General features: G+C 42.1%; 1 protein-coding gene across 3 annotated transcripts in view; it reads right to left on the bottom strand.

The window, feature by feature from the left end:
- Positions 1-27,934, bottom strand: part of tle2b (TLE family member 2, transcriptional corepressor b) — a 56,879-nt gene that overhangs the window by 21,474 nt on the left and 7,471 nt on the right. For all 3 annotated transcript variants that reach the window (XM_058637676.1, XM_058637678.1, XM_058637677.1), the window contains exons 2-3: positions 21,522-21,566; positions 1,401-1,463 (exon numbers count right to left, since the gene is read on the bottom strand). In XM_058637676.1, the coding sequence (XP_058493659.1) occupies positions 1,401-1,463; positions 21,522-21,566 (108 nt within the window). The remainder of the gene's footprint in view (positions 1-1,400; positions 1,464-21,521; positions 21,567-27,934) is intronic.

Genomic DNA, 27,934 nt, shown 5'->3' with positions numbered 1-27,934 from the left:
GCTTCTCTTCTGGCCTTTTAGAATGTACTGAGCATATAAACATCTTTAGACTTCAAGAGAATGAGGATAATGTGTGGATTGAAGGACACAAATTCATTTTAAGAAGTGGCTCAGTTTAATTTAAAGATTATGACATCTTCATATTCTGAAAAAAAAAAGAAAAAAAAAATACAATTCATTACTGTCAAAAGTCTGGGAGCCTTCTTTGTGGAACGCTTTATTTCAGAGTGCGCTGTAATTACCGTCACTAAGAATGTTTCTGGCCATGATTTCCTGTTTGTCTGTGAGCAGCGGCAAAGAAAACACCGTAAACCTTGAAATGATGATATTTGTACAATGAGTAGTTGACGGTCAGCTGATGTTTTCCCTCCTCTCCAAGCAGAAAAGCTGCTGCAAGGTAATTACCACACTCAAATGATGGAATACAGTGTATGAGCACGCCACAGCCATAACATGGTGTGTGAGTTTTCATTCATTTTATCAGTCTCAGTCTGATACCTTGGTACTGAACCATATATTCTATGCCAACGCTTTCCCAACACTATGAAAACAAAATATCAAGTGATTTACTACGACGGCGTATTAGGGCCAAATTTAGGACTTTTTTTTTTTTTTTTTTTAATCTTTCGAGAATAAAGTCTAATATTATTCAAGTAAAATCTCAGATGATCAGCTGCAACCGGCGTCAAGATGAAAAAGTGTTAGATTGGGGCTTCACAAATAAAGAAATACCACATTATCTTTAGCATCAGGACTTTGAAAAGATTGTGAAAGAAGCTGTTTTGAAAGAAAGAAAATCATCTCTTTTGTGGAGGAGGGTTACATCATGACTTATAACACTGGTTACATCTGTGTGCTGCTGCTATTTATTAATAATGAAAATAATAATAATACATTAGATAAGGATAAAAAACAACAACAACAACTTTATTCTCGCAATATTACGACATTCTCGAAAGATTAAATTGTTTTTCTCTCTTCAGTTTGGCCCTAATACTCATTTATATTATCAAACAATACTTAATTTAATCCAACTTTGAAACTTTTCATATGCGCTGTTCATTTCCAGTCATACTTATATAGACATATTTACTTGTTTTCTGTCTATAATAACATAAAACTAAGCACTTCCTGCGTGCAGCTTGGTGAATGTTGCCGGGCAACACAAGATCCAAACGCCACTATACTGACAAACACAGAGATTTTGTGAATTTCATATTTGCTTACAATTAAAAGTTATGCGGTTATTCAGTTTTTACCCGGCATGTTTATTTAACACAGGGATTGTGGAGGGCGAACGTATACGTAGATTTCCACCGAACGTGTGAATAGGCCTCTCCTGACTTTGTGTGAGTGTTTTGTGTACATGTGTACGAGTGTCTGGCAGTGGCGACGCTTACCTCTTGAGAGAGGAAAGGGATGATCTGAGCACAGATGGCACTGAGACGCTTGACAATCTCCGCCTGTGATGGAAAGAGGGAGAAAACGAGAGGGTGAAACAGAAGGAGAGAGCACTGGATACATGATCATGTCACACGCTGTAAGATAACAGGGACAAAAATGAACACAGAGCATATGATGCACCTTTACAGCACATTAGACGTCCACTGGGTTATAACGCGCTCCTAATGAGCGAGGAGTTTTGTCAGTGACCGCTCAATAAGACTGAGGAGAGAAATGTGGGCGTGAAAAGCAGCAGAGGCGGAGGAGATGGAGGCAGCATTAGAGTCCCATCGCCATCATCTGCTCTTTTAGCACCATCGCACTCTCATTTAGCACGGCCCGACTCTCTTTTTCCCACTCCAGGCGTCCTCTGTCTCTTTCAAACACACACAAAACATACGAACGCACAAACACACATTCACAAAGGAGCAAAAAAACCTCAGACCTCTCCCTCTCTCTCTCTCTGTCTCTCTCTCTGTCTCCCTCTCTCCACCTGTCACAGTCACCTATTCTGTGCCATTACATTTGTCCTTTTCGGCGCTCGTAAAAAATCTGTAAAAATGCTTCATCTCTGACAGGAAATGATGAAAAACATCTTGCGTGCAGGTTTCTCGTCCCCGCGTTCACCCCTCCACACACACAAGTGCATGCACAACGACTCACAATCACACAAACATGCACATGTGGCAAACCATCCACACATTACAGCTGCACGCACACACACAAACACACACACATTACAAGAACACATAAGGCACTCTCTTCCCATCACGCACACATACATATACTGTATACCCACACACACACACACACACACACACACACACTGAACCTCTGCGGTGTGTCTAATTCTATCTGTCTGAGTGCCCTCAGCCTCATTTTGTTCTCTTCTTCACTCAGCCGTTCTCCCTCTTTCTACAACACCTCTCACACTGAGCCATTATTACCCTATTCATCCTCTTCCTCTCATCCCTCTCCACCCTCTCCTCCCCCTCCCCTGCTCGCTTTGTATCGTTTTCTCCCATCTTTCTATTTTTTCCCGAATAATTCTCTTTCTCCCTGCCTTAATCTAGCCCCCCACTTTTCCCTCAGCAGACCTTTTTTTTTTATTATTATTCCAACATCAGTCGCTTTCTGCCCCCTATTTTTTTCCCTAGGTAACATTGCTGCCACACATTTCTTCCATTTTTCTCCCTCCACTACTCTGGCTTCCTCCCATTCTTTCTCTCTGTATCCCTCCACCCTCCATCCTCACGAACACATGTTCCTGGCACTTGAGGAAACTGAAGGGGACAGCAAAGGTTGTGATGGAGAGCAATGCACTGGCCGACAGGGCTGCACACAAACACACACGGGAAGTAACAGACCTATCTCACGATTACTTTATGAACCAGCTATCACCAGACACACACAGCACTGTTTTCAAGAACAAACGCAGTCTTATAAGATCTTAAACGTGGCCTGTGACGTTCACCTACACGTGTGTGCTGTCCATGAAGGGAAGTAAGAGCGCAACAGGCATAGCTCCATTCACACATTAGCAGAATAAGTCTTTCTAACAAGTGCACCTGTAATATTGTTGTCATTGTCATAATAATTCAGAGTTTTGAAAACCTTGGTCATCTATCCCTCTGAGGAAACACTACAACAGTGAACTCCTTTGTATCTCAATGTGCTGGAATAAATTATTCATGCTGTTATATCATCCAGACTGGACTATTTTATTTTTCCTTTTCAACTACCTCAGCAAGACAAAATCTCTCCTGCCAGAGTGGAATGTAATGGCGTGTTTTCACCTAGCGCGACTCGACTCGCCGCGGCACGGTTATTTCACTTTTCCATTAGCGATAGAACCTGGGACCTGGTATGTTTTTTTGCTCAGGCGAGGTTCCAAGCGAGCTGAGCCGACACGGTGTATGACGAGTGCTGTCACAGGAAGAGTCATGAGCAAGACGTCCAACACAAGAGTCAAACTAAACAATACCGAACTGTAGATCAGTTAAAAAGACCTAACAAATCCTGAAAACATGGGTTAATTTCCAACATTTAGCAAGGAAATATCTAAAATCTCATCATTTAACAGAGGAGTCTGGTGTATGCTCATGCAGGAAGTACTGAACAAATCCTTTTCATTAACTGATTCTAATGATTCAGTTACATCAAAAACAACTGCTTTACAAGTCACTAGTCTGTGTGTGTGTCGCTAAAACAAAGTCAGTTTCATGCAGCCGTGCTGTGATGACCCCGCCCACGTTGAGGAGGTACTTTATTGTCATGGAAACACCAACCGAACCGCGTAGAGTCGAGCCAAGGCGGCGCTATATAGTCGAAAAACGCCACGCGATCAAGTACACATGCATGGAACGCCAGACTGACACAAATCCTCATTTTCATACAAATGGACATGTACGTGTGTGGGACGTGTGACGCAGAACGACTCTCTGTGGACATGGAAGACACGGACAGTATGGAGGGACCTTTAAATTACAGCTGGAAATGTCTCAACCATGACAGTAATTCTAACAGAGCTGTTTCAGTGGCCATGTTGGGTTTGTTTCAAAGAAATAAACATGTCACAATTTGATGAACAACCTAATTTGTATCTGTAGCCCCCTTTTCCGTATATTAAAAAAAATACTTCATGCAGTGAGTGCAGAACTGAAGATCTTTTTTTTTATATTTTAAAAGTGCTGATTAAGTTGCAGGCCCACACACTCTTCCAAAGAAATCTGATTGCCAAGAAGCAGAGCGGTTAAATTGTATGGGACAATCTTGTCCCATTAGATGTTTCCTTCTTAGAAATAATCTGAGCTTCAATGCTGAATTTGGGAAATGATGATCAATTATCTGTCAGAAGTCATCTTATCATCAGCATGTTGCCAAATCCACATAAAAGCTTTCAGGATCAGTTGATTGTGCAACTTTCATTCATAACGCTGTATTATCTACTTTAAATCACTGTCTAACCGTCAGTTTCATTTCTACAGCTACACCATTCTGGTTTCCACTGCACTACAGGTTGTGCTCGGGCCACAGGTCAATTGAGATGACCTGACTGAGATTTGGCTGCATAATAAATCAGTGTGACTGGACGGGTGCTGCAGCCACAGACTGAAAGACCTGACCTCAACATGCTCGGCCTATTAAGCTGCTTTTATTTACTGCACAACAACAATAGAGGAAATGAAGAGTATAAAGAAAAAAGTATTCAGAGTAAAACGGAGATTAACACTACTAGACACAAAAAAAGGTAACAGGTAAAAAAAACCAAAAACAATAATTTTAATTTATAAATTGATGTCTAAACAATTTATAATCATTGTTTTATTGATAAATTTAACCATAATTTAAGCCACAGAAAGAAAGTGTTGCTTCACATGACATCAATTCTTTGTTATTATCAAGTAATAGCTACATGCCACCAAGTGTACGTCGAGGCTTCATGGTCACTGGTGTGCTTTACAACACAGGGACAGTGAGGGGAGCCGAGCTAAAGTGGTCCGAGCTGGGCCAGGTGTCAAAAAAAACAACACAGCACAGTCTCGTTCTGCAGCACAGCCGAATCACAGCCACAAAGGAGGACTGCCAAAGACTGGCCGGATGGAGAGATGGAGGGATGAATGGATGGAGAGATACAAAGGAAGAGAAGGGGCTGGTCAATAAACACTTGAGGGCAGTTTTGCTGCCAGTTGGCAAACAGACAGGATGAAGCAGAGAAAGAGAGAGCCTACATGTGAAACAGAGATAAAAGGTAGACGAGGAAGCAGGGAAACAAAAACAGAGGGGTGGTTTATACGGAGGAACAAAAATCCCTCAAATGATTCTAAAAAAAGATTTTCAAAAAAGATGTGACAGCGGGAGAGGAGGAAATTAAGAAAAAAGGGGGCAGTATGTGTGGTAGAGAGAGAAGATGGAGAGAGAGTGAGAGAGAGAGAGAGAGAGAGAAAGAGAAGAGAGAGAGAGAGAGAGAGAGAGACTGGCAGAACGTTCAGACCTGTCATCTTGTCAGATCATTGGCAGGATGATAATTTCAATCAAACAATCGTTTATATGATCAAAGCGCCGGTGCTGCATAATGATGCAACCTGAGCCCTGTGAAACACACACACACACACACACACACACACACACCACATGGTGTATCCACAATAGAAAACACAAACACACAAAAATGACAGAAAAAAACAACAAGAAAAACTATAGTATATAATAAACAATCACGTTGAGTTTCCAACAGAGAGCAGATCTCGAGGTCAAATTTTACCAACAGCAACTTGGTAAAAAATAAATCATTACGTATAGTTTACCGTTTGTTGCTCAGTTGTACAGCGTGTTTATTTCAGCGCCTGTCTTTTTCAGTCCAATGAAAAATAAGAAATGTTACTTCGGCTCACGACTCATTTTCTCCTTGGATATCAAACGTGTCTGTCAGTTTACTCCAAAGTCAGTACATGACATGAACTGTTTTATTTCATACAACCATAAATGATGCAGCATCGTAAACTGTGACATCTGACCTCCTGCAAATGCTATCAATGTTGTAGGTGCTTGTGTTTCCACCTACATGTTTAACCCACAGCACAAAGGCAACACAGACTCTTTCCTTCAATCAAAAGCCATTCTGGGAAACGTAGAAAATGACTATCAAGGTAGAAGCTGCTCAGTGTTACTCTGTCTCTGCATGTGGAACTTTCCCTCAACTAACAAGCCAGCATCTGATTGCTCTGATAAAGAAAAAAGCCTGTTTTAGAGGAGGGGGTCTTAATCAATGAGGATCTGCCCCTTAGCTGTTTTCCTTCTGGTGCTTGTGTTTAATAACTGCAGCCTGCTGGCAGGCGTACGAGAAGACAGAGGTGATATATTAAGACTTACTCTATAATGCCTTCTAATGAAGACCAGATATTCAGCCAAACTCAAAAGGTGAGACGAACTGACAGTAAACAAAACCTCACAGTGTCCTCGTACATTCTGCTCGTGACACGAACATGAACTTAAGAGTGGAACGACGGGGGAAAAGCCACTTCCCCGTGAAAGATCAGCATTGTATTTGGTCTCCCAGCATGACAGCAAGCAACACTGACCGCGTTCATCTTGCCAATAAAGCTTGGTGAATTTGAATGTGATGAGTGTGGGTTGAGCTTGGCTCAGGAGGAGGGAGACGGTGCCCAGTGTGCTCGGGCGCTGCCAGCTGTGCCAGCCTCTGAGTCCCACAATGAGGGAGGGAGCCAGCTTTATGGGGAGAGCTCTGCAGTGTGTGTGTGTGTGTGTGTGTGTGTGTGTGTGTGTGTGTGAGAGAGAGTGAGACACTCCTCTCCTGACTCTAATAATTGTCTACAAATATCTCTGTCATCGCTCTGCTCCTGTTTGGTTGCTTTCATCGCTCCTCTCCCTATGTCTGTTAACACCTCTTTCCAATGGTCAAGAAACAGATTAACCACAGGTTTAAAAACGACAGGTTTGGTCCAGTGGGAATGGGTTTAATCTGCATTCACTCCCAGGTCAAATGACTCTGCATTGAACGTGAGTTTTTATTGGCTTCTGCTAGGGCGGCCATACGTCTGGATTTAGGCCGGACAATCCTTTACCGTAGCGCCTCCAGCCAAACACTCCTCCTTTTTGTAGTTGCACTGGAATAGCAGCATAACTTCCAATGCCCAGAGATCTATGGTCTACCAAGTGGTGTCGATCAAAAACGTACACAAGGCTTGTAAACAAGTGTTGGCTACACATGGAAGAGGTGATGCTGCTGCCGTTCACGTGACAGAAATGCTAAGATGGGATTTCATTCTGAATGATCAAAAGAGCTCGGCGACATGGCGACTTCCGTGGGTTTCGCATTAATTGTTGCTGTGACGTTGATGTCAGTATTCCAGGAAAGACATGTTTCTCAGATAAATATAAATACTGCTGGTACGTCTCCCATAATGCCGTTTTTTTGGAGAAGCTTGTACATGTACCAAACGCTTCTTGGTAAACTCATACAGAGATGTTGCAAATACACGTTCAACTATTTACTTGAGATGATGCAGCTTGATTTATTAGTTACATTTATTTTTAATTAGCAGGAATAAATAAATCCATTTGCACTGGCTGAAAACATTTTAAGAGAAGCATATAGTTTAAATACAGAAATGTCTTGCTTTCTGGCAGTTTGTTATTTTGCCAATTCAAGACCGTGCCCTTGGCGAGGTCTCGTTCTTGGATTTCAGTTTCTTTATAAAACAGATGTTTTGTTGTGAATAAATACAAATACTGTAAAGAAATACTTTTTTTCCTATTCTATTATGGCCAATAACCATAACCACCCTGACATTGTCACTGTGCTTTCTTCCTCCGCCAGGTCATCATTCATGCACAGGTTATGCAGGGGTGAAAAAACACCACCGGGCAGACTAACCACTGGCTGTGAGAATGGTGTTGGCAGCCTTTTTTTTTAGCTGCTTCACCTGGATTCAAAAACCCTGGGTATATTGTGAAATGATCTTAAGTGCTGCTGGTGAAGAAACACAATGAGCAATGGTGAAGCAACATACTTAAACTCCAGCTGCATCAGCCCGATTGATTGGATGACACAGTCACAATGCTTGTACTCATTCCAGTTTTCAACATAATGTTCAGTAAGAGCCAAAAATGAGTAGCTGATTAAAGCTGCAGCAGGATCACTGCAAAAATACTTTCTACAGTTCTCAGTTTTGTTCAGGCAAATGTCTACACTTCCTTTTTTTGGCCTCTAAAATGTGAGGATTGTAATATCATTACTTGATATTAAAAGAAATGAATGAAGGAATTGCTGACCCATAATACAAATACAAAGGTAGAGGTTGACTAAGTGTACCTTATCTAACCAGAAGAAAGGTGATTTAAGCGACTTTGAACGTGGCATGGTTGTTGCTGCTTCCAGACAGTCTGGTCTGAGGCTTTCAGAAACTGCTGATCTACTGGGATTTTCACTCACAACCCTCTCTAGGGTTTACAGAGAATGGTCCAAAAGAGAGAGTGAAAATTGCCAGCGAGCGGCAGTTCTCTGGACGACAATGCCTTGCTGCTGCCAGAGGTCAGAGGAGAATGGCATGAAAATGTAAGACTAACTCACAACACTAGCTGAAATAACCACTTGTAAGAACAAAGGTTTGCATGTGACCACCTCTGCACGCACAACATGCAAACACTGAAGCAGACGGGCCGGAGCAGCGGACGACCCACATTAGAGCATAGATCAGTCTCTTTTTGGGCAAAACGTTGTGAACCTGTAAGTGATGATATAGTCACACACACACTGTACGTGCCCCACGGCCTTTGTACTGAAGTGTGCATGGCTGCAGAATTCACACACACACACAGACAGACACACACAATACTGGAGCTCATCTCTGTCCCTTGCTGTCTAATTGGACTTCTCTCCCCTCGCTGAACAGTTCAAGGTAAATATTTGTAGCTTGTGATGTCCTAATCACCCACTGATTGGGTTGGAGACACAGAGCTATTCAGTGAACCCCCACCCTACACACACACACACACACACACACACACTCAACCACCACCTATGCAATCAGCCTGTTCCTTTCTCTATTCTGTTGGCTCATTTCACAGTCTCTGTCTCGCTCCCCCTCTGTTTTCCCTCAATACACTTGGCCTTCCTCTTTTGCTCTCTCTCTCTCTGCTCTCCTTATTCTCTCTCATGTCTCTCACTTTCTTGCTCCATCTCTTTACCCTGCTCACCACCCCCCCGACACACACACACACACACTTTCTTTTCTTGCTCAGTCTTGTTTTTTCCACTCTCCCTCCCTCTCCTCTGGGCAGAGTGCCAGCTCCTCTACCCTGGCACTAAGCCAACTCCTCTCCTCCTCTTCACTTCCTCCTCCCCTCCCTTCTTTCCTCCATCCCCCTTGCCTCTGATTGATGGCCCCTCTATTCTGGTAGAAAAGGAAGGGAAACAGGGAGGGGAGAGAGATGGGGGGGGGGGGGGGGGGGGGGGGGGGTGATAGAGAGAGACGCTTGCACACAAAAACACTATAAGGTACACACGCCTAAGAATCGTGCACACAAATACAACCTCACACACACACACACACACACACACACACACACACACACACACACACGCACACACACGTAACAAGGGCACACACTGAAAACCAATCCAAACAGAGCAGAGAGCGCTCAAACAATGAGCTGTGTGCAGAGCAAGCAGAGCCTCCCAGCGTGAGACCAACAAGCACACATTACACACACCAGGCGCACACCCGCACACACACACACACACACACACACAGGAACACACATGTCCTTAGACACACACACATAAAGTCATAGATTCAACCTTCAGTGCAGAACCCATACAAGATAGGCAGCAAAGCAGAGCGCAGAAACATTCCGAGTGAAAAATAAAGACAGACAGCTCACTCCTCTTCTACAACAGAAGGAGAGAGAGAGAGGGAGAGAGAGAGAGATTGATTACCAGAACAGTTACAAACCTGTTATGACTTTACACAAACAAATACACGCTTGTATGCGAGGACAAAGATGCATTGTGGGCAATATAAAATGAACACCTGTACTATTACAGTACACATGTACGCAGGCATGTAACTGAGGGACACAAGATCCATGCTTCACACGGCTTGTAGTTTTACAATTAAACAAATCTCCCTCTCTCTTGCTCTCTTTCTCTCTCTGGCTATATTATTCACTAAGCCATTAGTCATATTCACACTGTGCCAGCTCACCAGCTTGCATTGACAGACTGCATACGGCTTCAAACTCATGTCAACCGCGATGCAAACGCAATACAAACAGACACAAAGTAGCACATTCGGCTGCACTCTATGCACACGTGTAAAAAATCCCAAATGTGCACATCGGTGGTGGGCGGTGGGCTGCTCACATGGCGGGGGTCAGGACTGGGCGCCTGAGCCCCTGGATGCCTGGTGGGCAACATAGCCCTTAGACCTCTGGCCTCTACCTATGCTCGGGAATCTTGGGGATCTCGCTGGCTGGGGGCTCTAAGTAAACCTCTACCTGTTCCTCCTTGTGGCGGGGTGGTCTGGGGGGAAGGTCTCTGCTTGCTCTCACCAGTGGGGGGTGGGCCCGAGCGGGTCTTGGGTGCAGGAGGTCCTGGACCTCTGGGCTCCGCCTGTGCGAAGAATGGTTCAGCCTCTGTCATGTCTTGCCCCCTTGGGGCTGACTCTGGGCAGGGGGGGGCCTCGTCTCCTGCATCCCTAGGATTGGTGACCGCTGGTCTCTCCTGCTCTGTGTGACCGCTGGATGCTGTGCGCATCAGGGTCCTTATCGCCTCCTTCTGGGAGCTGACCAGACATCGACACAGTCGCCCACTCGGATTACCGACCACATTCAATGACAACCCCTACACATATACATAGATGTGCCACATTCATACATAAACAGACATACAGTACACACACATATTCTGCCAAATCCAAACTGATACAGATGTTATAAGCTCGGACACCTATTCTCCATGTGGTTAATATTATTATGTTGGTAACCTGTCTTTGATGCTGTTGTTCTTCTCTTCTCTCTCTCGCTCACTCTTTTATCTTTCCTTCCCATGTCTGTCTACTTTTTTTTGTTTTGAAACAAGCCGTTGGGCAGGGTCTTATCCCCACATTGATTGCCGTTTAAAAGCAACCCCTATTGTTAAATGGGTGTTATAGCTACGACACAGGAAACAGCGTCCTCTCTTTCGTCGGATGACTTCTTGCAACCACCGTTGCCTATATCTGTGGTGTTTACCTAAAAGAAACATGAGAGTGACATTTTCAAGGTGATGCATCTGAATGGTATGCCGGGTTGGAGAGGGGTGGGGCATTTTCAAAGAAGCATACAAGCTTGACTGTAAGCAAGTGGAGTCATCTAAAATCCAATAGGAATATTTGATCGTTTGATATAATTAGGCTGTATAAGGGCGTCAAAGCAACATTTCAAGCATAATAAATGCAATTAATTCACTAAAATGTTGATTTTGATTTAATGGGGCTTCTAGACGAGGGACTTTTGTTTTTGCCTCATTAGGCCTGGGCTTTGGTCCTGATGATGATAACATCCCATGATAAAATCAGTGTGTATATACCTCGCTGTAACCATTTACCCCGCCACTGACCTCAGCTGAATTGTAATCTGAGAGCTGATACCGCGTCTAAACAGTCGGAAAGTGAACGTGTGTAAGAAAGTAAAGACCAGCCAAAATGTTTTTTCTCCAAAACTCAAACTTATCATCAAAATGTGAAACCACACACACACACACACACACACACATGCATGGATAATCAAATCCAGTGCGCGTGCAGCTATACAGAGCTGAGTGACAGGGCTATTATGTTAAAAGGCTAGCTCCATGGGAATTCAATCACTCACTTTCTCATCTCATCTTTCAATATTTGTCCTTCTTTCCTTCCTTCCATCACTCCTGTATCCTGCCCCCCCCCCCCCCCCCCATGCCTCATTATTCACAAATGAGCTCTGTTACACATGTATGCACAGGCATGAAGCGAGGGAATAGAGAGAGAAAGAGAGACAAAGCTGCACACAAACAAGAATGTGCAGGTGCACAGAGGCTCTGCACATGCACATTATCAGAGAGAGTGCAAAAACACGCCAAGTCATTTGACCCACATACACAAGTGAGTCCTAATCCATTCCTTTAAACGAAACAAGTTTTAAAAATAAATAAATACATCACATCAGGACCATGGAAGAAAATGATGGACAGACTGGGTGGTGGAAATGACAGAGAGAAAGAAAAATGACACAGAGCGGCTGAAAAGAGAGAGAGATTGAGAAAGAAAAAAAAGGGAGAGAAAAGCCCAATCCTATTAAGAACCAAAGCAGTGAGTATGGAAAATGAAGGCACTCTCTGCCTCTCCGTATCTTTCTCTCTCTCGTTAGCTCTCTACCCTCTCCCAAATGAGATGGGGATTCAGGTCACAACATCTGCCAAATATACCAACATATGCACACTCACACACACTGCACACATGTGCAAGAACACATGCATAAAAAGGCCGAGACAGCTCGGGGCAATTAGGCAGAAAGATAAGCTCACACACACACACACACACACACACACACTGTGTTTTAACACAAACAGATAAATATGAGATCTCCCTCTCCTGCTCATACTGTGTCTTAATCTTCCTCAGTCTCCGTTTCTGTTTTTCTCCTTTTCACAGTTAATTTCTTCACTCTGTTCATTTTGGTCTCTCGGTTTTCACTTTATATTCATGTCAGTTTAAAGTTGGTTTATTTTCTTTCTTTCTTTTTTTTTACTGCAAATAAATGCCTACATTGTTTGCAATAAAATAGACTTCTCTTTTCTGTCACACAAAAACACACACATGTACTCCCACACTGTCAGCTTCGTGTGTGTGTGTGTGTGTGTGTGTGTGTGTGTGTGTGTGTGTGTGTGTGTGGTGAAATGAAAGGAGGGAGCAGGAAGGAAGGACAGCCAGCTGCTTCATCTGTCCTCAGGAGTCCACAGGGGAAACAGTCTGGCTGCTGAGCATCCTGACTATCAAACACAGCTTCCTATAATTTCCTGCCTGGTCTATGAACCACAGTCAGCATTCTGACAGAGTATATTAAGGTGCTATGTTGTATAGAAAGACTGATCTTTGTGTGTTTCGTCTATAATATCAGAAGAACCTTGTGTTTCTTTGCAAATGAGTTAAAAGGTGAAATGCGTCACACATCCTTAATATCCAGACTATTGATTTCTGTCAGGTTTCATCTTTAACTTAACCCAAGGCTTTGCAAGGCAAATAAAGAATAAATTGTTTCAGTAACATCCCGACACAAAACGCGTTTTTGTTCAAGTCCAATGTTCGTGTTTTATGTTTGGCTTTACAAAATATGTAGCTGCACATTTTCAAGCTTTTATCTCAAGCTGTTATTATACAAATTGCTTAAAATTAGTGAGCAGCAAGGGGTCTACTTTCCATCTCAAGGACATGCTGACACACTGTCACCTCTCAGGTATGGGATGTTGTCTCTCAGCTCCTTTCAGGCTGTTTATGAAATATGGAGGATAGTTTTAAAACTATTAGATACAAGAAGAGAAACTTCTGAGCTGTTCATATGTTTGAACAAATACCTCACATTCTCACATTCTTGTCTGGAACTGTGCAGTCATAACATAAGATATGTGAACTTTAATTTCAAAGAAGGAATATTTACACAAAACATAATATGATTGAATATGATTAATCAAACGGAATGTGTAACAAAGATCACACGCCTGTGTAAGAGATGCTGTCATGACTTTAACTAGCATTTTTTTTACATTACAGAACAGAAAATGTCAGCTATATATGAGCTAAAATTCAAATTGGACGCAGCTTCCAACTACACAGCAGTGTTTGGTTTAGTTCAGTATGATCCACAATTATTTAAATTGATCAGTTTAAACCCAATTTTTTTGGCATCTTTCTGTGCATGTGTAACACAGTGATCCGGTGTTTCTCAATCCTGGTCCTGGTGACTCACTGCCCTGCATGTTTCAGATGTTTCCCTGCTGCAACACACCTGATTCAAATAGTCAGCTCATCAACAACGAGCCATTTATTTGAAACATCTGAAAGATGCAGGGCAGTGAGTCACCAGGACCAGGATTCAGAGACACTGAGCTGGACAAACTGCAGCCAGTTCATCTTCACTTTTAGGAAGACAATCAGAATGGAATAAGAAAAGAGAACAATGCGTCATTTTCAGATGAAATGCTGGATGCCCTCTCTTGTTGCTCTTAGTTTTCTGTGTTTTCTTTCTTCATTGACTTTGTTGGTGGGTAACACTAACACACACTAACACACACTAACACACACTGTCACGATGTCATGCTATTTATGGAGCTGTCGCCATCCAGCCTTCACACCCCCACCTTCCATTGTGGAAATATAAGCCTGATCAGGGTTTATCATTCCAAACCTTATCATGACAACCTGAACTGCACTACTGTCACTTGGTGGAAGCACATTTATAAGCCCTGTTGCTGCAGTAGCCTTATTTCCTAGTATTCTCAGGTCACAGTTTCTTAAAATCAAGAATTTCTCCTACACAGTGTTTAACCTTATATAAAAGCATGTCTAATACAAAAGCATTTCCAATCATTAGCCAATCATGCAGGATTACTACAGACACCCTGCGACCTGAAATAAATCTATAATAAATCAGTATGACACCTAAAAGCACTAATCGTTGTGCAAAAATCATATTGCATTAACAAAACCGGCGCCTCTAAATTTGATTCAAAGGCAGGATGTTCCTGTCTCCAGTGATAAGCTTGTGTAATTACTGCTGAGGAGGAGTGTAATTGTATGATGCTACATGCATTTTTATAAGCATCACTGCTTCCTTTTTTGTAGGTGAAATGAAGACACAGATGTGTGGTGTTGAACTGCGGCAGTGGACGTGTGAAGACATACAGGCATCGGACCATTTTTGTGACGCACCGTCAGGGCCCACTCTTTCCACTCTTTGAGAAACACTTACCTAGGCAGTTATTGAAATGCTGCCACAGTAGATTCCTTGCTGGCCCCCAGGGTTTATACTCGGGACAGTATCCCAGCACAGAAATAATGGACCCTGCTGCTGAACACACCCATTACCTCTAAAACTGTGACCATGGAAAGAAGGTGTACACATCCAAAAATAAAAACGTCACCGCCAGATAGCAACTCCAAGGTCATTTTGGTTTGCTGGGCCAGCAAGTAAAATAGCATGCATCATACCTGTATATTCAAAGCATGTAGTCAAACTCTGCATAACATTATTCAGTGTCACTGTAAAACCTGCAGTCCTTGTGGAAAGCATTGTTTTTCTTTTCAAACAGCACTGGCCAGCTGAAATCCACTGCCATTATGAAGTTATGTACATACATCAGTACACATGCTACTTATAACATGTATAAAAAAAATCTAAAAACAAGTGTTTATGTTGTGAATTTCTTTTGAAATGTCATTTTCTGTTTCACTGTCCCCGCTATAACTTTCTGGGCAAGTAAGGAAGGAGATATTTCCAATTCAATCGAAATGTATTTCTGTAGCATATTTAAAAACAACCGAGTTGAACAAAGTGCTGTACATGGCATGAATACGTCAAACAGACATGATATTAAACAATGTAACTAAAAGCAGTATGAAAAAAGAACCCAAAAAAGCAATAAAACAATAAAAACGGAATATGAAACCAATAAAATACAGAAACAACGTCAATAATCAATATAAATATATATAACACTGAAACTGCCAGCTCTTATACATGGTCAGGGAACACCAAGGAAAAGAAGTGGGTTTTTAGTCAAGATTTAAAAACAGGCAGTGTGGGAGCAAGTTTAGTGTGTGTGTGTGTGTGTGTGTGTCCATTCCATTGTGTTTATTTCTCACAATTGATTGCCATTTGTTGCATGTTCTGCCATCATAAGGGAACCAAAGATTGCAGCAGTTGCATGCGTCCTTATTGTTTTGCTTGTGAGTTCCCAGTGGAGTTGGTATTTATTGATTAGTAAGGTTGCAGCTGGGTGATGTCATGTGGTCTCACGTGCAACCGTTCATAAGACGGGTTCTGAGTGTCCTCAGGTCCTTTTTAGTCCATGTTTTCAATGTGACACTGTTTATCACTGGCGTGCTGGTCCTTTCACTCACAGTGAGCAGCTGTGAGCTCTGTGAGCTCTGTGCTCCGCTAAACAGGCCTTTGAAGTTGAACTGCAGATGGAAGGGAAAATCTCATTCACTTCCTGCCTTTCACAGGTTTCTGCCACTGCATCTTGCTGTACAGGAGTCTAACAAAGCAACTATTCACCTCCCACCACCATCCTGGTCTCCTTCTGCAAGTGTAAGCTGTCAATATACGGCGGCTGCAGTCTATTCACCACGCCACAGTGCAGACAGATCATCATCTTCCTCAACCAACCACAACATGTGTCTGCATTACAATGTCACTGATGTACATGCTGTGCTTCTGCACATAGTGTGTGTGTGTGTGTGTGTGGGGGGGGGGGGGGGGGTTAAAGGCCATAACTATCCCAACCCCAGACGTGCTATATAAATGAATACAGAACAACCACAGTGAGGAATGTAAAGTCCTGATAGCTTCTCTCGCTGCTCCTGGGGATGCAGCTATATATGATATTATATGATAATAGACAAGAACCCAGTCAGTGAGATAATGTGGAACGTGCATGCATGTGCATGCGTGTCAATGTATCTATGCTCAGATAAAATCATCTGCAATTGGGAAAGAGACATAGATGGAGAGAGGAATGAAGAGAAATAGGAAGGAAGTAGTACTGCACAATGTTTGATATTGTAACCTTGGTTATGTTATATGTCATTTTGTATTCATGGTCATTTACGACGATCTTTTTCAGTTGCACATAACTACAGATTAAGTTTATTATATCTTCTTGTAGGCTATAGTTCTGTGTATTGCACGTTATATAGAACATATTGACTAGTAAACTGATATCTATAATATGGGTGATTATTTTACTGTGAATTTATGTTTTATTTACACCCCCCGTGTTGTCAGGTGGGAGAGATTTGGGTGACGGAGTGTGCGTGTTGTGCGATGCACATGTGTAAATAAAGTGTATGAACTGTAACCCGCATATCACCCACAGCCCCGAGAACGCTACCTATCAAGATTCAGGGTTACAGTATCATCGCAATATCAGAATTATAGAATTCTGACTTTTCTTTTTCTCAGAACTCTGATTTTTTTTCCCTCAGAATCCTGACTTTAATCTCAGAATTCATGCTGTTTTATTAGAATTTTTTAATACTCTTCCGTATATAACACTTTTATGAGTTTGTTTTTGTTTGTGACATGGTTATCTCATGCTCAGTGACGTCACATGACGCATGATTTCCTCGGCGTGCAGCCCTACAGGGAAGCCACGGAGATCAAGAAGTTAAAGACAGAGAGTCACTATGAAACGAAGGAGAAGAGGAGATGAAAAGGAACTGCTCGGAGGAAGGGTAGGAAGACACAAGATGACTGTTAGAGCTCAATTAATGCTGGGACATGAGACGGCCCGGCCACTAATAACTAGCAGTGATCTCGACAGGATGTTAGGAGGGAGCTTTTTTGTTGGGGGGATGAAGGAGGAGGAGAGGAAATAAGAGCAGATACTGTTAAATCTATTCATGATTCATTATTTCTGACTGCAACTCAAAGCTCCCCTCCCTCTCTCCCTCCCTCCCTCCCTCCCTCGATGCCCTGCTCCTCCTCCACCACTCTCTCCCTTTTTCCCTTTTCCTTCCATTGCTTTTTTTCTTGGCTCCTATTTTCATCGCCATCCCTTTTCCCCCCTCATCTGTTCTCTGAGGTCTTTATCCGTCTCTCTTCTAATGCTCCATCCTTCCTGTTTACCCTCTTTCATCCGTTCAATTAATCTCTCTCCCCTCTTTTCCTCTAGTCCCAGCTCTCACACTCTTCCAATCTCTCTCTCAACCATCACTTTGTTTTTTTACATGCAGTCTCTCATCTTCAGTCGTCCCTTATTTTTTTTTTTAATTCCTCTTTTTTTTCAAACCATCTCTCTACTACCTTTTTTTGGGCCATCCTCCATTGTAACATCCCTTTTTTCCTACAACCTCTCTTTTTATGTTTTCTCCTTGTTCATTCTTTTGTTCTATCCTCTTTTGATATTCAATCACACGATCTCTTTCTTATTATTCTTTCTGACAATTTCTGCTTCTCCATTTCCTTTTCTCCATCTGTGATACTGTAAGTCCTCTTTCACTACCACCATATGTCTCTCTCACATATTCCCATACCACCTCTTCTTTCATCCCTATTTTGATTTTTTTTTCCCAAGCTCCTTTTCTCCCCGTGGCTCAAACATTTCCCCACCTTTCCTCTTCCTCATATCCCCCCTGCTCGCTCTTCTCAGACTCATTCACTGGCTCCTGACACCAGACTTATCTTATTCTTTTTTTCCCCTCTCATTCGCTTGACTGTACCTCTTTGGTCTCCTGTCATATTCGCCACCTCCTTTCTTCTCTTCTTATTTTCCATACTTTCCCCTCCTTGGCTTCCCTCTCTCACCCCCCCTCCTCCTCCCATCTCTCAGAGCTGTAGCCAGCACCCCAGTCCATTTCTTCTTTTTGGCGACAAGAGCTGACAGTCCAGTTCTACTAGTCTTTGCTGCCAGATATCTTCCTCTCTCTCTCTCTTCCTCTTTTTTCTTCATGTCTCTTTTTCTCTCTCTTTATCTCTGTTCTCATTTTTTGCCTTCACTGCTGGGTAAAAGTTTATTTTCTAAGAATTAAAGTACAACATGCACAAATTCTACTGAACATCAATGGCTAAATTATCAAATACTTGAAACCAAGTAAAACAGAGTAAACTTCACTGTATTAATCCCAAAAGCTATACCTTTAAATAGTCTTTCCATGTGTCTCTCTCATTCTGTCTGTCTCCCTCACTTTCTAAATGTGGTTCTGTTAGTAGTGTCTGTTGTGGCATTAGGAGAACACACCATAAAATCACAGATGTGTTTGTTTTAATGCATTTTTTTGCAGTGCAACAATTCCAACATAAATTCCCTTTGGGGTTTCCTGCCTTCCAAAGCAGTGCACATCTTGTGCACAGCTGAATTTGGACTAAGAGTGGAGAGAGAGAGAGAGAGAGAGAGAGAGAGGGGGGACAATCTTACATAATTTCAGTTTCAAACGTAACATTTGGAATTTTAGAGAGAAAAGTGAACATGAAGGCGGAGCTTTGAAAACATTCTCCAGACAGACCTGGATATTTTGTTCTCTTTACATTAAACGCTGGCTAACATCAAGATGCCAAAGCTTCTCAAGCAATTTCATTCATCACTACTGCTGCATATCTGTGTGTGTGTGTGAGTGTAACACACTCAGGGATAGATAACAAACCAACAACAATGCACCGGACAACACAAGAAAATGAAACTTTAGAAAATGCTCCAACCAGTAATTGGACGATTTAATTGTACAACTTCTTCCAGGAGTAAGAATGTATACACTGATCTCTGTATTTGGACAGAGCCCCACTGTTTGATGTTTCTGTGCTATAATTACCTTGACAGCTAAATGACACAATGATTATGAGGTTAAAGTGCAGAGTAAAGAGGCTTTCATTTGTAGGCGTTTTTTAGAGATTGTTTCAAACAATGAGCTGCTTTCTTATTGTCTATCTCGTGCATGTTGGGAGCTCATTGTATATCGGGAAAAATTTAAATCCCCTCCTGTCTTCTGTGACAGGGTCAGAGTCAACGACAGAGATTGTGTTAGCATTACAAATATATAGAGAGAGAAATAAAGGAAGACACCATTCTATAGTCTGTTGATCTGATTGGGGGACTGTTTTCCTGTCTGCAGTTTACCTTTCCCTTGCAGAACATGTACACACGTGATGTGATTTCATATGGTCTACTGAGCCACTCAGTATCTTCATGTAATTACTGTGTAAGTCCAACTTAAGCCGGACTTTTAAAAAGACATGTAAACTGAAATTGTATTAAATTGAATTTCTCAAAGTCAAACTAAAACACCCGGCAGCTAAAAGTAGAATTACCATCGCACGTATGCATTCAATTGGACGCCGTATGTCCTAGGTAATCTAAACAGTGTTCCACATTTCCCACCGCTGCATTAGGCAGACACACTTCATTCAAGAGAGTGAATGCCAACGCAAGTCAGAGATGGGACTATGACATCATCATTTCCCCAAAGTAGCGTATTTTGCGTATATATTGTTTCTGTGTGGACAAAATGCCAATATGATTAATTAAAAAAAAAAAAAAAAGGGTGCGTATTCACCTACCCCCGTTTACATGTGGACGGCCCCTAATTCCCCGTTAATGGTTGTATACTGGGACAAGGACAGAGGTATACACCACTGTGAACACACTGTCCAGCATTACAGTCTGACATTACAGGTGATTCATTATGACCCGTGCTCCCTTTAGCTCCTTAAGCTCCCAATAGCCCTTCCTTTGTTCACGGGGTGAGACACAGGAGGTATAAGAGGACACTGTGTGTGCGTAGCATAAGCTTTTTTATTATTTCAAATGTGATGCTATTTTGAAAAAGCTCTATTTTAATGTTATCACGGAAAACGCTGCAAAGAGAAGTGAGTGAACACGGTGGACTGTTTCCTCTTCAGCAGTCATTTTCTTTATGAGCCTAAACAGCAGCGTACTCACTGTCAGTCCCTCCTGAATTCACAGCTAATTACAGCCAACAAGGGTATCACATGACACGAGACAAAACAACCTCAGCAACAAATTATTATTCTGTCCATGCCGGCTCACCTGTAAGCAAAAACACAGCCCCTCCACAAAAGGTGTCACTGTGTCTGACAAATCCTAACAAAGACACTGCTTACACACGCTAGAATGTTGAAATATACAACCTGTCTCCACAAAAGGTGATTCTAATAACCACGTCTGTAATACCTGGCAAAATATTTACCAATTTGATGCTAAAATCTTAACCAGCCACTTCAATAGTGTGACTATTGTTTTCATTCTTACATCAGTAATTGACAATAAGAGAAGCTAATTACAGGCATATTTGATCAATATGAATATATCAGTGCACAAATCCATGACTTCTTCTATTTCCATGCTACAGTACTTGTGTTTATGTTCCATTCATAGGTATACAGCGTTAAACTGCAGTGCTGGGCAATGAACCTTACTGAAAGTAATAAAAGCAGCCGTCTATTGCTGAGTGTTGAAACCACTTGTAACACTTGCCGGGTTCTCATCATCTCGACATAAATTTAAAGCTGAAAGTGATCCTGCTTTATCCTATCAATATAGTGTATATTATGAAAAATACAATACACGTGTACACACGCGACATAAAAGAGGACAGCAACAGGAGATACGGCGCACACCCACCCACACATAATGACACACTGGCAAACGAGGTTTGTGTGGAGTAAATAACACATTTACCTCCTCTCCCCCACTCAGTAAATGCAACATCTACACAGAACATGAGGCACAATCTCCACCTAAACAGTACAAACGTTCACTCTGCAATGAGAAGAAAGACAAAAAGCTTCGCAGCTCAGTATCTTACCTGCTTGTGCATCTCAATGTTGAGCCCGTAGGACATTTCATAGTACTGTGGAGACAGAGACACATGGCACACATTAAAGTCAGTCCAACACAACATCTCTACATATGCTGCTGAAAGAAACACCAGTGACAGTGAACGCAAACAAAAAGACCTGACCACAATCATGTGGAAGTGATCGGGCTTATGTTATGAGTCAGGTGTGACTCTATAAGAACAACATTCATGGGTAAAAAAAAACTAAACAAAACAAAAACTAATCCTAACTCTCACCTTAACCCACGTCCCTAAAACCAGGTCTTAACCACCAAAAAACCCTTTAAAGATGTGATGACCAGTCAGAATGTCTGTAAATGCCCAAAATGGCCTCACTCCCTATGATTTATACATTAAACAACTGGTATGTTTTGGAAATAAGTAAATATGTAAGACATTGTAGTCACTAAATCCTGTAAACTTGACAAGAAAATGAGGAATTACAAAATGAATACATGATGGTAGAGAAAATGACAGGATCAGCCATAAATGTAAAGCTATGGTCTATAGTGGAGGAAGTGGAGGAAGAGACAGGCCAAACTATAATAATTATACACAGATTACACAGATTATATACATATTTCACCATCTCTGTAATCATTTACTAATAGTATAACCAACATGGCAGGAGACCCTAAACGTAACCGTGTGTTTCCTACATGCATGTGTGTGTGTGTGTGTGTGTGTGTGTGTGACAGTGAGGATCCTTCTTGGTGACAAAGGCAGCCTCTGCCGCCAGATGAGCAACGCTCTGAATGATGAAAGTGAGACACAACTCTCTCGCTTCCTCGCTGTAGTCTCTTGCTCATTCTCACCCCATCACTCTCTTCTCCCTCTCCATTTATTCCCCACCTCTTTCAGTGTGTCCCTCTCCCTCCTGTCTATCTTTCAGAGGCTGTCAGCTTGCCTTTTCTCTCTGCCCTCCTTCTCTCTAGTTAATCCCGTTCTCCTTTCCCCCCACTGTCACGCGTTCTTTCACTCTCCATTGCAGTCCATCTCCTCGAGTCTATTTCCTGTCTCCTTTTACTCACTTGCTATCTTTGTCTTGATCCGCATATGAACCCATTTATCTACCTCTAATTCAGTAGACTGTGTGAACATCATTATTAGGTGCAGAGCTGTCAAATCATATCGATGCATGTCTAAAATATAGGTGCGCTCATTTAGAATAAAGAAAAAGAAAATCAGTTTTTGTATCCTTATACTGCATATAAGAAATGAAATAGACAATAAAACAACAGAGGTGGAAGATTTCCCTGTGGTTCTACTTGGCGTTTTTTCCCCTTGTATTTATGTTTGAGAAAGTGTCACATTGTTAGTACGTTGAGCTTTAATTAAGAAAACTGAACATTTAACCAAACCCAACTTGTTTCACTACTACGATCCAAATCAAAGGTAGATTTTTTTAATTTTATTTTGAATACGTTCTATCCCTCCGTTTCTTCATTGTCACTGAAGCACATTCTCCTTTGCACTCTCCTGTCAATGCTTTTCTTTGTGGCCAGTTATTTCACCTTCCTTTGCATATTTCCATATTACTTGATCTCTTTTGCCCTCCCCTTGTTTTGTCCATCTACTGTATCATTTCCCTCTCTGTCCTTTACTCTCTTTTCTCTTACTCCTTCTCCCGACAGTCATTTCAATCATCCCTGTCCTTTATGTTCTCTCTCTATTTCCTGCTCTCTCATTTTATACTTGGCTGATTCCCTGTGTTCTCTCTTGTCCTTGTCACGTGCTATATCTATATTTCCTCCTGTCTTTCTCCCACTGTCAGCCTTATGTCCTCCATGTGTTTTTTTCCTTTCTATTTTTTCCCCTCTTCTTGTTCATTGACATGGACACGAGATGTTTACACGGACACAACGACATGCAGGAAGTTCGGAAAATGTCTTTCTCATGTGAGAATCCTCACACACTACACACACCTGGAAACACACGTCACAGGATTAAGCCATAGTCGTGTCCCCGTATCTGCCTCTGCTACACTCCTCTCAACAACAAAGACATGTGACATCTCTCTTTGTTCTCCATCTTTTTCTCCCTCTGTCTCCATCACCCATCAGCCCCTCTCTTCACCTCTCTTTCATTACACCTCTCCCCGGCACTCCCCTGCTTTCTTTTACTCAAATCCTGTGTCTCTTTAATTCTCCCTCCATCTCTTGCATCAGCCTCTCCACATTACTTTGTTTCTCTTATTCACACGCTCCTCTTTCATTGCCTCCCCTCCGACATCCTCTTTCCATTTAGTTTCTTGCTTTGGGCCACGACAGAAGCAGCTATAGTGCAAAAAACGGGGGCCCTAGCATTTAAATACAACCTCCCATGAACAAAGCTCACTTCAGTAGCTCCCCACTATGGACCAAAATGAAGCAGCTGACTGCGTTTAAGCAGCATGACAGGAATTTAATAAAAGTATGACGGGAACACTGCTCTGTAAAGCCGGAGGGGGAAAAAAAACCAGGTCTGGATTGGCGACAGTAAAAGTAGCCTTGATGCTGCCACTCTGCATTTCTGAGAGTCAGTGGACTGAGGGGAGAAGTGTTCGGTTGGCTTCCACCAAGTTCCATTGATTGTTTAATTAAAAATGCCATTCACTTCAGTCCATTTAACACTCATAGAAGAACATTTTTCTTAAGCCACATTTCTCTCAGGATAAAGAAAAGCCAAAGCAAAAGAAAAGAGAACTCCTACAAGGAACTGTAAAATACATTCTAACATTTGGTATGTCGTGCCAACAATGGTTTGTCAACAGTTCCTTCATGCAAGACTAACACATAGGTCACTTGTCTCTGACCTTGGATACAAGCCATAGGAAAGTACCAGAAGCAGCAAAGTAAATGTATTGCCATGGAATAAAAGAGCACAAGGAACTCAATTAAAACTTAAACTGTATTTATCAAATGTCCATGTTAAATGTGACCATGTGACGCGGTACCCAAGATGCCACAACCCAAACAGTATTTGATGTCAAAAGTAAGTAAGTAATAATTGATTACTGCTTTCTCCTCCACATGAGAGTCACAGGGGGTGCTGTGCCACTCTCAGCTGACTTAGGGCGAAAGGCGGGGTACAATTTGGACAGTTTGCCAGTCAGGGCCACACCCATTCACACTCACACTGAGAGTGATTCACATTTAGAGTGTCCAATTTGACCTAATGCCCATATTGCATGTTTTTGGACTGTGGGAGGAGACCGGAGAACCCAGAGAAAACCGAAGCACACACAGGGGGTCTTCTTTCTGACAGTGGTAACCAACTACTACTACTACTACTACTACTACTAATAATAATAATAATAAAAACAATAGGTGCAGCCCATGGCTTAGTGGAAAGGGAACTTGGCAACCAGAGGGTTGTGGTTTGAATCCTGACAGATCAAGGGCTAAGGTACCCCATTGCTCCCTATTGACTGGGCTAATTGGACACTCTAAATTGACACCAGCCATGGGGGAGTCACATCCAGTGTATTCCTAGTGCTAGTCCCAAGTTAAATAAGGGCTGCAACTTGCATTCAGAGTGGCATCCAGCTAAAAAAGCTCTGCTAAAACAAAAAAATAATAACAATAATGACTTCGCCCCACGGAGTGGGAGTGAAGTATTGTTTTTGGTGGTGCTGTCTTCCGCACTTGCTTGTAATATGAGCAACAGAGGCCGACAGAGGCTTGTTAGAATAACTCTTTTAGAATTTTGACCCTGTTACACATAGACCGACAGAGGCTTGTTGCGTGAATGGGCCGAAGTCTGCCATCTCTGATTGCCTTGTTCAATTTAGCCACCAGTCTATTACACAATGAATCACTTACATATTACACACTCTTGGTCAAATACAATTAAAGGCAAGTTAAGTTGCAAGTTATTCTCAAAGTGGCAGGTTAGAGTTTATTTCATGTGTAAATATTACTCATTGTACTTCTACTTGAGACCTTCAGCACTATGGCAGTGCAATTTCCTTCATGCTTATTTCAATACATTAAGGTCAGATACAGTGTGAAGAGGACACTACGGCAACCTTCAGACCGAAATCAGTCTTGTTGTGATGAGTTGTTGTTTTAAGGTGACTGAGTTTATTCAGACTGGACCGGTTAAAGCCTCTCTTGAAACATGCCAGAAATATATCGACTAATTTAGTGAAATGTAATAACAGTTGTCCTGTGGGTGTAGACCAGACAACAGTGGAGAGACAATTGTACTGTGTTGCAGTCTGTACGGCACCTCAGTGACGACGCTCTGTGGGAGTCAAGTCTGGACTGTACTGCAGTCACAGCTGTGCTCAATAGTCTGTAACTGTGTTAGTGTCGTGTGGTAACAGTCACCACTAATGTTACATCACAGTTTTGTAAAAACATCATTTACATTTCAATCTGGTGGCGGCCGGTGTTACTGTCGTTCCTGTTTGGCTTGTAGCTTGACCGTACTTTACCGTACTTTAAGTGTTTCTGCAGCAGACCAAAAACACACAAACCAGACAGAGTGTGACGCTTGTGACATCCTTTCTGGTACACAAATGTCACTGTAGTAGCCTGACATACTGGAGAAGAAGGGGAGGTTATTCAAATCTAAGTACAGCTGTCGGACAAACTCTTACACACTGGCCCTTTATTTGCTGCCTTTTCTCTCCATCAGGCAGCATTTTCCGACTGGATACTGAAGTTTGTAAACTGCTCATTCTCCTGCACCAAAATCCATAAAGAAAACCTTCTAAAACCTAAAAATCACTGATTCTCTCTGGACTGTGGCGCAGGAAAGTATGCAGTACACAAATAGCGCTTTTTCACAACACAGTTCTAGCATGACTCAGCTTGACTCTTGACCATAGTACCTGGTACCTGATAGTTTTTTTTAGTACCTACTCTGGCGAGGTCCCAAGCGAGCTGAGCTGATAGTAAAATGTGACGTCAACAGACTGCCGTCCAACACGGGAATCAAAGCACACAATGCCAAACTGTTCATCTCCAACATTTAGCAAGGACATTTCTAAAATCTCAACATTTAACAGAGGTAATCTGGTTTATTTAGCGACAGCACTGCTGAAAGGTGGCGATCGCGAGCTGAATCAAAACCCCGTCTGCAGTGTTTTAGTTCAATGACTGTGTCAGACGGAGTCTGTGTTCCGGTCATGCGTTTTTAATGAACTGGTTCTAATGATTCAGAACACTGAAAAGAACTGCTTTGCTCTTCACTAGTTTGTATGTTTGTGTCGTGTAACAAAACAAGGTCAAACGGCAGTTTCGTGCAGCTGTGCTACGACGCCCCCGCCCATGTTGAGGAGGTACTATGGAGTAATGGAACACAACGTGCCTGATACCCGAAGCGTGTAGTTGAGCTGAGCCCTGGAAAAGTGCCAAATGTGACACTAATTTCAGTTTCCAGGCAGAAAAGGGTTATCTAACAGCAAGACTAATTCTTAAGACACTGAAGACTTGACATAGAAGTGCATCCATATTCAAGGCTGGTTCTTAGGGTGTACAGCAAAGGCAGTGCTCTATACGTGCTTGAATATTTCACGCAACCACACTTAAAAAAAATCAGAACCATCCCTTTAAAGCTCATACACCCAAATATGAATATAAAAAAGAATACACTGCACTACTGTATTGTATGCATCATTCACACACACACACACACACACACACACACCTCTAATTAACCCACACCCCTCACATGGCAGCAGTTTAGATTTATATAATCCCTCTGTGGTGACACTGTGTAGTCATTCAGCGCCATGTTTGAGGACTATGTGGGTTGTGTGCATGTGTGAGTGACAGATTGCAAAATCGTGTGTGTGTGTGTGTGTGTGTGTGTGTGTGTGTGTGTGTGTGTGTGTGTGTAATGACAGAAAGACGTATTAAGCCTGACAGGAGGACTCTAAGCCAACCGGGTAACATCGTTGACCAAGATCAACAAGCACTACTCTGTATCTGGCAGTTTTTTTAAGAAGGATTCAAACGTCACCGTACATGCGCATGCACCTTTTTCAGTCTTTCAGTAAAAATATAAAACATTTCAGTACATTGTGATGAAAACAGCAAGGACACAGAGTAATAATAAGTCATTTATTTCTATTCTTTATTGTATCCATTAGTTTGGAGTGTCCTTGTGCCATAATCAGATATCTTCACACTGATAGATAATGTGAACACAAGGCTGTGATAATTCAATATCACTGCTTTTTATCAAAGGAATTGTAATGATACAAAATTGTGCTATAATTGTACCACTGTCTATTCCAAATGCATTAATCAGAGCCAGGAAATTAAGAGTATGAGGAGGCAGACGTTATACCGTAATGACAAGTCTTTATGAGCACAAATATATTATTTACTTCAGTAAATGTGTGTTAATGGTTGATCATTTGAATGCTTCTCAGTTTTCCACAAAAA

This window comes from Solea solea, chromosome 9, assembly GCF_958295425.1.
Source record: "Solea solea chromosome 9, fSolSol10.1, whole genome shotgun sequence".
NCBI lineage: Eukaryota > Metazoa > Chordata > Actinopteri > Pleuronectiformes > Soleidae > Solea > Solea solea.
Note: the sequence above shows the minus strand (reverse complement) of the source record. Positions and strands in the feature narration are given on the sequence as shown.